The sequence below is a fragment of the Podarcis bocagei genome (assembly GCF_964188305.1).
Source record: "Podarcis bocagei genome assembly, chromosome: 11".
Lineage (NCBI taxonomy): Eukaryota > Metazoa > Chordata > Lepidosauria > Squamata > Lacertidae > Podarcis > Podarcis bocagei.
This window is the reverse complement of record NC_138136.1, coordinates 34,453,803-34,470,008: the sequence shown is the minus strand read 5'-3', so window position 1 is coordinate 34,470,008 and position 16,206 is coordinate 34,453,803. Positions and strand designations below refer to the sequence as shown.

At 43.9% G+C, this 16,206-nt stretch overlaps 1 protein-coding gene across 1 annotated transcript in view; it reads right to left on the bottom strand.

Moving 5' to 3' along the window:
• The window catches only part of MCCC2 (methylcrotonyl-CoA carboxylase subunit 2), a 37,422-nt gene that overhangs the window by 19,525 nt on the left and 1,691 nt on the right, over positions 1–16,206 (bottom strand). Inside the window, exons 2-6 of the mRNA XM_081212503.1 lie at positions 12,553–12,619; positions 11,870–11,954; positions 9,763–9,864; positions 9,230–9,357; positions 8,028–8,140 (exon numbers count right to left, since the gene is read on the bottom strand). Coding sequence (XP_081068629.1) covers positions 8,028–8,140; positions 9,230–9,357; positions 9,763–9,864; positions 11,870–11,954; positions 12,553–12,619 — 495 coding nt within the window. The remainder of the gene's footprint in view (positions 1–8,027; positions 8,141–9,229; positions 9,358–9,762; positions 9,865–11,869; positions 11,955–12,552; positions 12,620–16,206) is intronic.

Below are 16,206 nucleotides of genomic sequence, written 5' to 3'. Positions count from 1 at the left end.
CAGACCTCTAAATATGAAGCACAAAGCATGACATTTTCACCAAATTAGTATTACCATAAAAGCATAGAAAAAGCTTGAGAAAGCAAGCAAGAAAAATGAAAGGATATAACCTTCCGCCCTTGCTGTCTCAGTGGGCATTTATTGAAAGGAAATGCACTATACAAAATCGAGGGTAAATTAGGCATCATCGACTGAAAAGGCCCCCTTTATGTCCATTATGAACACTGAAGGCACAGGAGAAAGTGTTACAGGCAACTATTCAAATCATTAAGACGTTTACGAGGGGGAAAATTTCTTAGTTTGAGAAAAAGGCAGGATTATATTTCTTTCAAAACAGAAATCTAATTCCACAAGAACAACTTAGGGTAGATATAGGTAACAGAGCTGGAGGGTGGGGGCTGCAATTACATCGATTTTGTGATATCATCTGAAACCCAATCATTAAATTACATGCCTCTAGGACTATGACATGGTTTGATGAAATTATTTTCTTGTGGCTGTAAAGGCCTCGTTTCTTATATATAACACGATAATCAACAACCAAATGAGGGCCTTGATTGGTTTGAAAAATGGTTTCGGAAACAGATGTGATGGGCCTGGGTCTCAGCAAAATCTGCTTCTGTGTATATTAGAAAATACTTTAAAAGTGGTATGCAGGTGGTAGTGGATACCCATATATCACCTACAGTCCAACCATGATGCTGGTGGTGATGTGATAGTAAGGGGACTTATTATCACTTACAGCAGGGTTGCCTGGTAATACAGGTATTTGGGGGACTCAGAAGTATCCAACGTAATTCAGGCAGCCATGGATTTTACGCCCCAACTGTGTTTACTATCCCTCTTTCGAGGCCTTGAATGTTGCTATAAAGAATAAAGGTTTACTAACTATTCTTTTAGTGGCCACTTGGTTCTCTATAGGTCAAACCTGGAAGGCCTTACAGAGACTATCCTGGACTTAAGGTATAAACATGTATGGTGACTGCCTATCACTGAGAAAATAACTCATAACCTAGTGATAAAAGGAACAGAAAATCTGGACAAATTTTGTGCAATATGGTGCTCATTTATTCAATATACTGTACAAATTAAACTGGTCTTCAATACAAACTCTCCCAAGCATCTTTGTAGATATGACTATGCTGAACAGTACAGTTGAACTATATTCTTTCCTGGAAATGACCGTCTGTGATGGATAAAATAACATTTGTGCTGTCTCCAGGATATTATATGCTAGACATGTAAGTAATTTGTATGAATTAATAAAAATCATTTATTTTAATGTATAACCTGATAGCTGTTATCCTGGTGGGTAGGGTTGCCATATTTAAAAAAGAGAGAATCCAGTTTATCTATCTATCTGTCTATTTATTTATTTATTTATAAAGGTTTGTCTGTTATCCTGGTGGGTCAGACAAATATATTTATCAATCGTCCAAGAAAAACATGTGTAAGTGTGAGGGTTTGATTAGCTGCTTGTGCGTGAAAACGCGCTCCCTCAGAGTTTGTGCGGCCCCACAAACCTCCGTGTGTGACGGAGCTCCTCAGACATGTCTGCTCTAGTCACTAGTAGAGTCCGACAGTGGCTGCCTGCGGAAGCGTTTCCAGCAAAGAAGTTCCTTAACGGAAACGCGTCTCCTGGACTCACGGCGTGACAGTTTCCTGCGAGGTATGGGTCTCCCTATGGGAGACTCCGATACCTCCCCACTGTTCTCGCTGGAAGCCTCCCTGAGCCCTCCCTCCTGCTCGCATTCCCTCAGAGACCCACTCCTCCCCCTGCTGGTCCCTGCTTCAGCAGTTGAGTCTCTTTCATCCTGCCTGAGTCCCTCCACCACCTGATGCTCTGATGGCAGTTCCCTGACATCCACTTCCCCTCCAGGGCCCCCCTCACCCCCTCCCAATTCCTCCCCCCTGGGAGGTGAAGGGCTAAAACCCCGAAACGAATCTTCCTCATCTTCTGACGTCTCGAACAATTCTCTCCATCGATCGTCGTCCTGGCCAGCTGAATCCTCCTCCTCTTCAGAATCTGGGAACCCCTCCAACTCCTCTTCCTCGTCGGTGGTGGCAAAGTATTCCCTTCGGAACCTCGCTACAGGCTGAGGTTTACGTGGGAACCTCTGATGAAAAGTCTCTATTAAAACCTCGTCATTGACATCCTCTGCCCTAACCCAGGTGTTTTCCGACTCCGGTTCCCCTTCCCACATTACCAAATACTCTACTTGATCTCCCTTCCACCTGGAATCGAGGATCTCCGCTACATGGTAGCTGTGTTCCTTCTCCTCCATTGCTGGTCCCCTAGTGACCCTCCCCTCACTGTCTCCTCTATACGGTGACAGCAACGACCTGTGAAAAACTGGGTGCAGCTTCATGTGGTTCGGTAACCGGAGCCTGAAAGCCACTGGATTGACCTGCTGTATGACTTCAAACGGACCCAGCCTTTTGGGTCTTAATTTCTTACAACCTCCTTTGAATGGCAACCCTTGGGTTGACAGCCACACCTGGTCCCCCACCCTGATGCTTTCACCTTCCCTTCTGTTTTTGTCTGCTTGCCTCTTATATTCCTCCTTAGCCCTGTTTAAGTTGAGTTGGAGCTGGCGATGGATCGCTTCCATTTCTTCCACGAACTGCTCTGCAGCTGGAACGCTCCAGTTCTCCCCCTCCCCCCCTGGGAAGGCTCTGGGATGGCACCCGTGATTAGCCAAAAAGGGGCTCATCCCCGTGGACACGTTCTCTGCATTGTTGTAGGCAAATTCTGCCAACGCCAGCTTCTCCACCCAATCATTCTCTCTGTCATTAACATAACACCTCAAATATTGTTGGAGAACCCCATTTGCTCTTTCCGCCTGCCCGTTGGTTTCAGGATGACGGGCCGTCGAGAAATTAACCTCTACATGCAGTAAGCTCATGAGCTTCCTCCAGAACTTGGAAGTAAATTGTTTCCCTCGGTCTGAAACCACCCTCAAGGGGGCGCCATGCAACCTAAACACATTCTCTACAAACAATTTGGCGGTTTCTTCTGCTGTAACCGCATGTGAGCAGGCTATGAAGTGGGCCATTTTAGTTAACAGGTCTACTACAACCATGATGGCTGTTTTCCCTCTAGACCTTGGCAGATCAGTCATGAAATCTATTGCCACTGCTTCCCACGGTCTCTCAGGTGTGGGCAGTGGTTCTAATAAACCAGCCGGCGCCTGCCTCTCCCCCTTGGCTCTTTGGCATTGTTCACACCCTCTCACATACTCCCGCACATCTTCCCTGACCTTGGGCCACCAAAATTCCCTGGTAACCAGCCACATGGTTTTGTGTTGCCCAAAGTGCCCTGCTGTGGGGCTATCGTGCAGCTGCTTGAGTACTTTCTCCCTCAATTCCCCTTCAGGTATATATAACGCTCCCTTATAATACAATGCCCCATTTCTCTCCTCAAAACCACCGGGTTTGTCTTCCTCCCCTCTGAGATCCCTGAGTTTCCCCTGGGCGTATGCATCCTGCACCGTACCCTCTACCAATTCCCTTTGCCCCACCAAAGTCGCCCCACACACCCAGCGGTCCTCTGGAATGATATGGGTTTCTTCGGGTGCTCCCTCCCCCTCCAAATATTCAGGTTTGCGTGAGAGAGCGTCCGCCCTAACATTCTCTGGGCCTGGCACATAACAAATCTCAAAGTTAAATTTGGAGAACTCTTGGGCCCATCTCAACTGCCTTTGGTTGAGCACTCGCGCCGTTCTCCAGTACTCTAGATTTTTATGGTCCGTGCACACTTGCACTTTATGTTGTGCACCAACTAGCAGATGCCTCCATCTCCGGAACGCCTCATGAATAGCAAGCAGTTCTCGGTCGTACACCGTGTAGTTCCTCTCAGATTTGTTCAGCTTCCGCGAGAAGAAGGCACACGGACGCCACTCCGACTCCTCCTTCCCCGGCTGCAGAAGAAGCACCGCCCCTATGGCTCTGTCAGATGCGTCTGTTTCAACCCTTAGCTTCTTTCGTAAATCCACATGCAGAAGTTGTTCTTCAGAGGCGAAGGCCCTTTTCAGTTCCTCAAACGCTCGCTCCGCCTCCGCCGTCCATACAAACTTCTTCTTACTGCTGAGACAGTCAGTGATGGGCGCCGTCAGATGGGCGAAGTTGCGGATGAACTTACGATAAAAGTTTCCAAACCCTAGGAACCTCTGCACATCCTTCTTGGTTTTGGGTGTTTTCCATTCCAGCACTGCCTGTACCTTGCCGGGATCCATGGCCAATCCCTTGTCTGACAGGCGGTACCCCAGGAATTCCACCTCCTTGGTATGGAACCGACACTTCTCCAGTTTGACCCACAGCCTGTTGGCTTGCAGTCTGCTCAACACTTCTCTGACGTCTCTCACATGTTGCTCCTCATTCTCAGAATACACCAACACATCATCTAGAAAGGCAACGCAATTCTTGTAGAGCAAAGGGCCCAGCACGTGGTTCATAAAAGATTGAAAACACGCGGAGCCTGCTTGTAATCCAAATGGCATAACGAGGTATTCAAACGCCCCCAAAGGGGTAAACATGGTGGTTTTCCATTCATCCCCTTTCCTTATGCGTATCAGGTTGTACGCCCCCCTTAGATCCAGCTTTGTGAAAATCTTTCCCTTCCTCACCATGGTCAAAATATCATCAATTCTGGGCATAGGGAACGCCACCGGTTCAGTCACTGCATTCAGCCGCCTAAAATCACATACAAGTCTCGGCTTGTCCGCATTTTTTTTGTCCACAAAGAACACTGGGCTCCCCCCTGCTGCTTTGGACTCTCTGATGAAGCCTCTCTTCAGGTTCTTGTCAATGAACCCTCGCAACTCCTGCATTTCCCTGTCTGACATGGCATACAACTTGCCCACGGGAAGCTGTGCTCCAGGGAGTAAATTGATCTGACAATCAAAGGGTCTATGAGGTGGTAGTTGGTCAGCTTCCTTCTCACTGAACACGTCGCTGAGATCTGCATACTGTGGTGGTACCTTCACCTTCCCCATTACTTCAGTCCCTGCTAGGGTGGCTTGGGCCCCTACTGAACCCTTCTCCCCTTTGCAGTGTTCTAGGCAATGTGCTGAACCAAAGGACACCACTCTTTGATGCCAGCCAACCAGCGGATCATGTAGAGCTAGCCAGCTCATTCCCAAAATAATGGGAGCGCCCCCCAGGGTGGCCACATTAAACGCTATCAGTTCTGTGTGCCTTGCCACCCTCATTATCATTGGGACAGTCTGCAAGCGGACTCCTCCTCCCAACAACTCCCTGCCATCAATCGTGGTCACCTGCAGGGGGTTGCTTAAAGGGATGGTCTGTATCTGGTGTTCAGCAGCAAACTCCTTGCTCATAAAATTGCAGGAGCTGCCTGAGTCCAATAGCGCCTTTATTTTTAGGGGGTGCCCATTCTGCAGCTCTAGCGACACTTCAATCACTAGAGCAGGTCGAGGAGCTTCTGGCACGGGCACTTTCACTGCTCTTTGGCCTGGCTGCAGTGCCCCAATTGTGGCAACCAGGCGTTGGCTTTTACCTGCTCCGCTCCCCCTTCTTCTCCCCCCTCAACAGCTCCCACCATCCCTTGCCATTCCTTCCTCTGGGGGCAGACTCTGGCAAAGTGGCCTGGCTGTTGGCAGAGATAGCATTTCCGGGGGCCCTTTCCCTCCTTCTTAGCTCCCTCGCTGGTTTTTGAAAATGCGCGCGCGCGCGCTGTTCCGATTTCCATCGGCTCTGCCGGCGGGAAAGCTGGCTCAGGAATGTCTGGAATGCGGAACTCCTTCCAACGTTCCCCTCTCCCTTCCCGCCTCTCCAAGGCTCTTGCCTCCTGCCGCGCTCCTATGGTCAGCGCAGATTTGGTCAGCTGATCCATAGACTCCGCCCTGGGGCTCCGTGCCAGCTCGTCTTTCACCCCCGAAGAAAGACCTTCTTCAAATAGCATTTGAACGGGTGCCGCCGATAAATCCCAACTCAGTCTGTGAATCAGCATGGTAAACTCAGTCCAATATTCACGGACAGATCGACTCCCCTGCTTACAAGCCATTAGCTGTCTGCGCACCACCCCTTCCTCAATATCGCTGGAAAACATGATATCCATTGCACGAAAGAACTTCATTGTGTCCTTTAGTATGTCATTGTGCGTTGCCATTAGGGGTCGAACCCAGTCTCTAGCCCCTTTCTCAAGATGCCCAATTACAAAAGCAACTCGCGATTCCTCATCAGGGAACTCATCGAACTGCACATTAAGGGCATATTGCATCTCTGTCCTAAAAGCATGGTAGTCCTTGGGGTCCCCCCCAAATTTCTGCACCAATCCTGGTACCTTTCTGGGGAATTGAGTGGCTCTCCCCTTCTTGTCTGCATCCTGAGCCCTTCTCTCCTCCAGCCTCGCCGTCTGCAGGGCCAGTTGAACCTCCAACGCTCGGTATCTATCTTCCAAGCTTGGACCAGCTCCAGCCCCTGCTCCTCCGGTTCCGGTTGGTTCGCTCATGATGCCTTCTCTTGCACAGGCAGCGTACAAAGACTGTCGGACTGCTGTGAGGGTTTGATTAGCTGCTTGTGCGTGAAAACGCGCTCCCTCAGAGTTTGTGCGGCCCCACAAACCTCCGTGTGTGACGGAGCTCCTCAGACATGTCTGCTCTAGTCACTAGTAGAGTCCGACAGTGGCTGCCTGCGGAAGCGTTTCCAGCAAAGAAGTTCCTTAACGGAAACGCGTCTCCTGGACTCACGGCGTGACAGTTTCCTGCGAGGTATGGGTCTCCCTATGGGAGACTCCGATACCTCCCCACTGTTCTCGCTGGAAGCCTCCCTGAGCCCTCCCTCCTGCTCGCATTCCCTCAGAGACCCACTCCTCCCCCTGCTGGTCCCTGCTTCAGCAGTTGAGTCTCTTTCATCCTGCCTGAGTCCCTCCACCACCTGATGCTCTGATGGCAGTTCCCTGACAGTAAGGGACATCTATTTACTCATGGACTTACGTAATATTAATTTTACATTGGGGAAAACATCCTCTAGTTTATTAGATTCCCACTTTGAAAGAATTAAAACAGACATCCACTCGGCAGTGGGAGAGCAGTGAAGGTGGGAATCCAAAATACATAGAGCTATTTGGGGGGTCATTGCACTCTGAAGAAGACTCGTCATCTTGCGGTCAGACAAACCTTTCTCTTTCCAGGCTCAAATACAAGGAAAACCCAGTTGGCCAGCCTGCAGAAACAGTCAACAATGCATAGAACTAACTGGCTGGGACCTGTGGTATCATGAATCCATCATCACCCTTCTGCCCAGCAAACTTTTGCAGCTTTAAAAAGAAAAAAATGATTTCTCTCTCTCTCTAAAAAAGTTTCAAATGAAGTCTTTTGAACTTTTTTTTTTAAAGGAGACAGTCTTCCTAAAGATATGGAAGGAAGGACAAAGTGAACAACTACTGTAAATCAGTGTTCAAAGAGGCAAGTACGTATTTTGATTGCAGCGCAAAAGGTAAAAGAATGATGTGCAGAAGTGGGGAGGAGAATGCCAATTCCCGTTTTGACGTACATCAGTACACACTCAAATCTTTTCCAGTTAAATGGTGATGGAGTGGGGTAAAGCCATGTAGGTCAAGTGCTAGCAAATTGCTTCCTGCTGTTGTGACTCTACTTCCAAGCATAAGATCAGATATGGTCAAAACAGTTTCTTTTAACAAGTTGTATAAAATAATTCTACCCACTGCTATGTGTTTTCAACAGCACATGAATAATAGAAGAAGAAGAAATGTCCCTTTGAAATAAAACAAAGGAAAAGCAAAGAGGTCTGAATTTAGCAAATCAAACCTGAGACAGTTTTCTTGTCAACTCCAAATACACACAAGAAACAAACACTAATGTGATAAACTGAGATAAGAAATTCATGAGTGTCCTAAATAGCAAGGATGACTTTTAATTGACATTTTCCATTGTAACTGAAAATTATTTAGTTCTCAATTCCATATGATGCATGTCACTGCCTATATAGTTCCCTTTACAATCCAGCTTAATTATATTCCTGCTTTTTTTCTCAAATAAAGTTACCTGTGGAATTCTTTGTGAAGACATGCGTGCTTGGTTATAGAAAATTCTACCAAAATGATCACGATCGGGAAACACTTCTGCCTGGCGTGGTAAGTTTGCACCTCCAGAGTCAACTAAGTTAAAATAAAGATTGAACATTGATAAACAACATATTTATCTAAACATTACTGGAAACCATTATTCCCTGTGAGGAGGACACTGAGAAATCATAGATGTTTGAGGCAAGGAAAGGCACTTGCTTTCTTCCCCTGTCTAAAGTCCTTAATCAGCCACTGTCACTGCAAGCCAGAACCCTTATATGACAATTGCTTGGATGAAAGGTTGCCCTTGCCTCCAGTCTATAGCCCTTTATCTAAGCAAGTGCCACCGAAGTGAAGAACAGGGTGGGCTCCAGCACCTGAAAAAGGAAAAACAGGAAGCTTTGCTCTGGACAACAGTTGCTTAAAGCCCAGCCTTTTCAGACGCTTATATGAAGCATTAGAGACATACAGCCTGATCTGCAATTTTATATTTGCACTCAATACTTTGCTCCACTGTACTGCTCTGAATTGTTTAAACAGTATGTAATGTGTACAAAAATCCATCTTCTGCCTCTTCAACTTAAGTTTGCCGTTTCCAAGAAGGATGCACACACAGAAGCTTAATTTAAGCACCAAGTCTAAGCTTAGTTTGCACCCATTATAGATTATGGTATAAAAAACTGTGAGTGGTGTTCATGAAAGTTGTTAACTGCATTGGGCTCTCTTGTGAGAAAAGGTGGGATAAAAGAAAAATAGACATACAACAGACAAACTAGAGTTTAAAGCTACTAGTGTACATTTGTTTTCTGTCTTCAGCATGCAGCTTCAGAAATTCATTCCCATCGTCCATGGTGTAGCAGCCTTTGATGAACATAACTATGGTTGCCAAATCAGACATAATGCCAAACATTTGTTAGAGCAAACCTTGATTTCCGAACCCACTTCAAACCAGAGTTTCCTATTCAGATTTGCCAGCTGATGTTTTGTCAGTTCTTACACCAAGCCAAACCATAACTGAGCTTCCTTAACCACATTTTGGTGAGTAAAAGCACTATGGCTCCACAGCCCAACCACTAGAAAGGTAAAAAAAAAAAAAATGTCATTGACAGCCTACTCTTTAAAATATAGCTTTCCTCCAACCTTAACATATCAGTTAATAATAGTGTTTGCAATAGAACTTACCTAAATATAGACAAGGGAGATGATTCTGCATTGCGATTTCTTGAGCACGCAGGTGCTTCTTTACAGTGATTGGATAGTATGTTCCACCTTTGACAGTTGCATCATTTGCAATAATCAAACACTCCACTCTGAAACACAAATGATTTTCAGCGACTAAATCTTTCCCAGTTGAGCAAGAGAATTGCTGGCATTAATCCTAACAAGACTGAAATCCATCAAACTTTCATCCAAATAAACATGCTCAGGTATGCAATGCCAATCATATCTCATAAAAGGTTTCCATCAGTCCTGTATCATGACAGAGAGTGTTACACAAACATCTATTACACTTAAACTGAAGGTGACACTGCTGCATCTGATGTGCTGCTAATGAATCTTCAGAAACAGCTCTTATTACACAGTAACACAGTAATTCTAGAAAATAAAAAGAACTTATGAATTGTGATCTCTTGAGATTGTTTTCTGACATTTTGCAAGCTGTCGGAAAGCCAGAGTTGCAACCCACAAAAAGCACAGATAGTAACAGTTCTCACCCTGACACCCGTCCAATGCCTGTAATGATGCCACCTGCTGGTACCTCTTCATCGCCATATAGCTGGTAACCTGCAAACTGGGAGAACTCCAGGAACGGAGACCTGGGAAAAGATTTTTTAGAAATCTCAGGCACATAAGTCATATGAAGCATTTTAGGTAGGTAACTTTTCAAGCTCATAGATTGGCTCCAAAAGCATATTTTAATTACATGTATTACTTATTTGGAATTTTTATTCCACCTTTCCATTCTCACACAACATATAAAGTAAGTTTTATAACTTGCCAAATTTTGAGTTATCTCACAGAAAAGTGGTATATGCTTATGATACCATGAATTGGGTCAGATAATTTTCATGGAAGCTGTGAGAGGAGCAAACAATTTGCCAGGTTGGGGGGAAAAACTGAGGCTGAGACATAAATTCTATAGCAATGGTAGACAATGTGGTACCATGCAGATTTTACTGGACTACATATCCCATCAGCCCAAGCCAACATAACCAATGGTCAAGGATGATGGGAGTTGTAGTCCAACAGTATCTGGAGGCACCGAACTGTCTACCCCTGCATATAAAAACTCATGCCAGAAATAAGTACATTCTTTAAATTATCACAGGGCTCCCTGAAAAACTAACCATATTTTGTCATTATAATTTTTAAAAAATTAAAATAAGTATATTGTTAATAGGCCTGGTGTTAATAGGTAGGGAGTTCCAAACAGTGGGTGCTGCCACACTAAGATAAATTTCTTACAACAGTAAAATGTGTATTATGTAGCACCTGTAACAGTGCCTGTTCTGCAGACTGAAGCTGTCAAGTGGGTATATATGGGGCAAGGCCACAAGTAAAGCTCCATCCTGGACCCAGACGGCTATGGGCCATGTAAATTAATTTAAGAACTCTGAACTGAGTCTAGTAGTGGATGAGAAGGCAGCACAAGGTTTTTGAGCACTGGAGTCATATACAGTGGTACCTCGGGTTACATACGCTTCAGGTTACAGACTCCGCTAACCCAGAAATAGTACCTCGGGTTAAGAACTTTGCTTCAGGATGAGAACAGAAATCGTGCTCTGGTGGCGCGGCAGCAGCAGGAGGCCCCATTAGCTAAAGTGGTGCTTCAGGTTAAGAACAGTTTCAGGTTAAGAACAGACCTCCGGAACGAATTAAGTACTTAACCCGATGTACCACTGTACTGGCAATTGTCTGCCAGCATCAACATTCTAAGTTGCAGCATTTTGCACTAGCTGGAGCAGCCATAGGCAAACTCCAGCCCTCCAGATGTTTGGGACTACAATTCCCATCATCCCTAGCTAACAGGACCAGTGGTCAGGGATGATGGGAATTGTAGTCCCAAACATCTGGAGGGCTGGAGTTTGCCTATGCCTGAGCTGGAGCCTCCAGACTGGGCTGAAGGGTAACTCCCTATAGAGCAGATTGCAGTAACTGAGTCTTGCAGTTACCAGTGCATGAATCACTGTGGCTAGATTATCCCTGCTCAAGGACAGCCATAGTGAACATACCAACAATAGCTGGTAAAAGGCACTCCTAGCCACTGAGGCTACTTGAGCCTCCAGAGACAAAGATGATTCCAGGAGCAACCCTGAACTCCAAGTACCTGTTCTTTCAGAGGAAGTGCAACCCCATCCAGAACAAACAAACAACTAATCTCCCAGACACAGGAGCCACCAATGCACAGTGCCTCCATTTCCCCAGAGCTCAGGCTCAGTTTACTTGCTTTTAAATGTTGATAAATTCATATAATATTATTGTGCTATCTACAGCAGGCACTGTAACCCTCCAACGGTGTGACTTTACCCCCGAAGGCGCACTCTTCCATTGTCTCCCAAGACCGACAGATGCTAACAAGAACAACAATCATGATAGTACTGACTTCACAGCTGGTTACCAGGCACAGACATAATTTATAGACCCTGCTTAATGATGGCTACCAAAACAACATAAGTACACAATATTTGTCTTTCCAAATGACTAAATTCTAATATAATCTGAAATGGTTTACCATGACGCTAAAATCTTGGAAACAAAGCAATCTGCTAACTTAAACATCCTGTACATTAAAATATTAATAATGAAGACGGAAGTACCCACCCAGGATCTATGAGTCTGTCAATTCTTTCTCTAGGTAACAATTTTCCTCTTGATGTGTGAAGCTTCCGTGCCTTCTCTCCACCACCTGTCATGCAAGATCTTTTATTATTCCTTGTGCATGGAGCTGAACAAATAGCTCACACCCTTTAGCAATAATCAATACTATTTTAGAATCAAAGATATTAATAAAAGTTTTAATAAAAGTTTCATAAACTTCTGTTACTTGTATTTGTAATATATTACACCGATGCTAAACAACTGTTAAATGATACTATTTCTGTCTTTTTCTATTAAGTCCTAAAGCAATGACATTTTATCATGGTAAAGGTAAAGGGACCCCTGACCATTAGGTCCAGTTGTGGCCGACTCTGGGGTTGCAGCACTCATCTCGCTTTATTGACCGAGGGAGTCGGCATACAGTCATGTGGCCAGCATGACTAAGCTGCTTCTGGCGAATCAGAGCAGTGCATGGAAATGCCGTTTATCTTCCCGCCGGAGCGGTACCTATTTATCTACTTGCACTTTGACGTGCTTTCGAATTGCTAGGTTGGCAGAAGCAGGGACCGAGCAATGGAAGCTCACCCCGTTGCGGGGATTTGAACCGCCAACCTTCTGATACTGAAGGCCAAATACAACCAGTTTCCAATTATACAATGCGCTAATAGGAGAAAAACAGGACATACCAAACCTGATTTTTTCAGATTGCTGTTGGAGTTCTGTTACTAATGCCTTCATCCGTTCATAATTTTCCTGGTGGAGAATGTTTCAACAGGTTAACTAATGAAAATGTTTAACCAGAGACAATAAATCCCACCCCCTTTTCTTCACTATTGAACAATTATGTTTATAAACCACTTTTCTAAAACATGTTGTTAAAGCTGGTTAAAGGCTTATTAAATACATTTCAATTGATCCACTGTTTTAACTGCATTTTCTTCATACTTGTTTCTCTTTTGTGTATTTATCCCAGAGTTTCAGAAGTTCAAACACACCAAATACCACTGTCAATTACTGTGCATTAAAGCCATCTTCAAAGGCTCTCCTCCGGGTAGCAACTAAAAAGAAAGTCTTCTCAGAGGGGGATTCACCTGGTGCCAAACCATTTTTTCAGTTGTCAGAAAACTACATTTGTATTCTCCCAGGCTTTTTAATTTATTTTTTAAGGAACATATGCTGCTATTTGTTTTATTTTATCCATAAATATTATCTGCTTATTCTTTAACTGCCCTGATAGCTTTGCCAGAAGAACTGCTTGGTGGGGAGACCAAAATCAAGGTCAGAACATTTCCACCTGCTTTTTTCCACCACGACGACCATGGTGCCTTAAAAAGCTTGCCTGGAAGAGTTGCTGGCTGGAGAAGACTGAATAAAATATACATGGGGGTTGAAGGAGAAAAGATAATCTTTACTTCCCCAAATCAGAGCTGGGGAAGTGAGAGAACATGCCAAATGAGCGATAGGAGAAAGACTGTCTCAAGTGAGAGGTGAGGCTACCAACAAAGGTGTGCAGGTTAAATATGGAGAAGATCCTGTTACCTTGTGGAACTGAGATCTAGTTGGCCTTATATGCTGTTGTTATTCCCATGTTAGGTTTTATTCTCGCTCCCAACTAGGTTTACGCTCTTGAGTTAGGCAATTTTATTTGTAGAGTTGCATTGATTTTTATTATGTACTTGCTTACTGACACTACATGTTTTTTGTATTGTTCATATGTTTCATTTTATTTGCCCATTTGATAAACTATGAGATGCTTTGGCCACAATATTGCAGAGGTGGGATATGAATAGACAGATGGTAATAATGATGGAAAGAAAGAAAGAAAGAAAGAAAGAAAGAAAGAAAGAAAGAAAGGAAGGAAGGAAGGAAGGAAGGAAGGAAGGAAGGAAGGAAGGAAGGAAGGAAGGAAGGAAAGAAGGAGGGCCAGGCTGACAAATGCAGCAGGATGTCCCAAACCAGCATGAATGACACAAAAAAGTAAATGTGTTCGCCCACTTCTGTGTACCGAAAGAAACTCTCTGGATCGAAGTCAAAGATAACTAAGACAATGAAATCTGTTTTGATAATATAAGTTTTGACTATTCTGCATTTTCCATGCAGCCAATTCAAGTTAACATGCCCTTTTGTACTAATGGTAATGGCATTTCGTGGGCAACAAACAAAAGCTTGTAATGCCAGTTTATTCACAAGAAGAGCAGTGGAGGGAGGGGTATAAAGTGTATAAGTGTATAAAATAAACCCTACATTCTGAACAATGACCATGGGTTAGTCTCTGCCTCAGTTATTCATACCTGTCAAGCCTTAAAAAGGAACTACTTATGCTTAAATTATATTTTACATTCCATCACTCTATTGATGTTAGAATGCTCTTACAGAATGATAAATAAAAATAGGATGAATAAGAAACTTTTTATACTACTTATTTCATCTGAAGCTACACAGCAGCAACGGTCTCCTTTTTCATAAGTTACTTCTAGTTTTATCCACTATAGTTTGGATTCAGAGATCTACTTTGGCCACAGTCAAGGACTTGTACATGCCTAGAGGGATTTCTGGTTCTTTCTCCCATTTGTAAAACAAAATGTCAATTTTCGGCTCAGTTTTTTGAAGTCTCCCAAGTTTCAAATATGGCTTACTATAGGGAATCAAAGGTTGCCGTTTGAGAATTGCCAATCCAAAGCTCCCTTAAGGAAGCCTCAGTCTCGCAAATTCCTTCCTCTCCTTGCATGTGCCAATTCCCTACTGTTATATCTGAATTGGCAAGCCATGGTATACTGTTATAACCAAAGAAGGAAATGACATGCTTGCTCTCCAAATGAGAACTGGAAGCCATGATCTGAAGGGCAAATGCAAACCAGTTTGTTGATGTGTAACAGAAAACTATGCCAAAAGTCAGCAATGGAATCAGGGTGCCTAAGCCCAAGCTTGATTCATGCAAGGGATAAGCCATGATTTGGCATTATATACAAACTGGATCTTTGTATTTAATGAATCATGTACAATGGGATCTGAAAAGAACGATGAACTTCATGTAGCCACAACAAAATGTAATTGAATCCATTATTATTTTCTCTTTAGTTTGACAATGAAAACTAAATGTATAATTATTAACACACAGGAAAAACAAATGGTGCATTACAGGAATCTGCTGCCAGTTCTGTCCCTGTGACCTCATCAATGAATTTAGATTCCTGAACTAACACATACACTTTCTGTCTTACCAAACTACTTTTCCATCTATCCTGCCTTGAAAACTATCTTCCACCCTGCCTTGTTAAATCTTCAGAAATGAACAAACAATAAAGATCAAGAAAGGCAACTCATGATTGCCGCTGCACCGTTTCTGAGTTTGCACAGTATCTTGCCATATTACATTTGCTCAGAGTATAAGCACCTCATGGAAGGAACCTCACATGCTGGTGAAACAAAGTGTACATATTATGACCTTCATAAATAATAGCTACACCTGTTCAACAGCTCTGGGCCATCTTGCTCCTTGAATGTTATACGTGATATATGTGTGAATAGTTGTTTATTAAGCATAACTGGATACGTCTGGCTTGCCTTGGCCATTCACTTGAAACTTCCTTTTAAATAATTTTAAAAGAAAATCCAAAACTAATCAAGACTCACAATGAGATCCTGCAGAGCACTAACAAGCAACTAATTTCACAGGAGCAAACGGAAGTCCCAAATGGACTTCCAGCAAGCCACACTGCCACAGCCACAAAACCTTCCATGCTCAACTAGGTGCCAGATCCACTAGCTGTTAAACCCTACTATGTCAGACTAGTTATTATTATTTATTTCATTTAAGAATTACTTCACATGTGGCATCCTAAGTGATTTATAATACAATAGAAATATAGAGAGAGCAACAGTTGAAACATTTGCATTTATAAAAGCAATTGGGGGGGGGGGGAATTGTATAGCAATTTAAAACAACAATGCCACATAAATAAAATCCATTCAAATCCAACACAGATACCAGCTGGGATAAAAACCTGGCCTCCTGAAGGAAAAATGTCTTCAACATGCTCCAAAAGGCCAATAATTACCCTTGAAGGCAGTCCAGAAGCTGCGGTCAGTGCAAAATGTAGCCACAAGACTCTTACTTGGTTCAACACATCCAAGCCATATAATACCAATTTGGAAGACTTTTCATTGACTGCCTATGGTGCTTGTTGGCATCCATCTGTCTTGAGAGACAATGGAGTGTGCCCTTGAGGGTGAAGTCAAAATGCTGCATTAGCAGCACCAAAGTGACCTCCTTGGGCACAAGTCTGGGCAGTGCATATGGAAGCCCTGGGCTGCCCAGATGACAAGACTGCTCTCTCGGC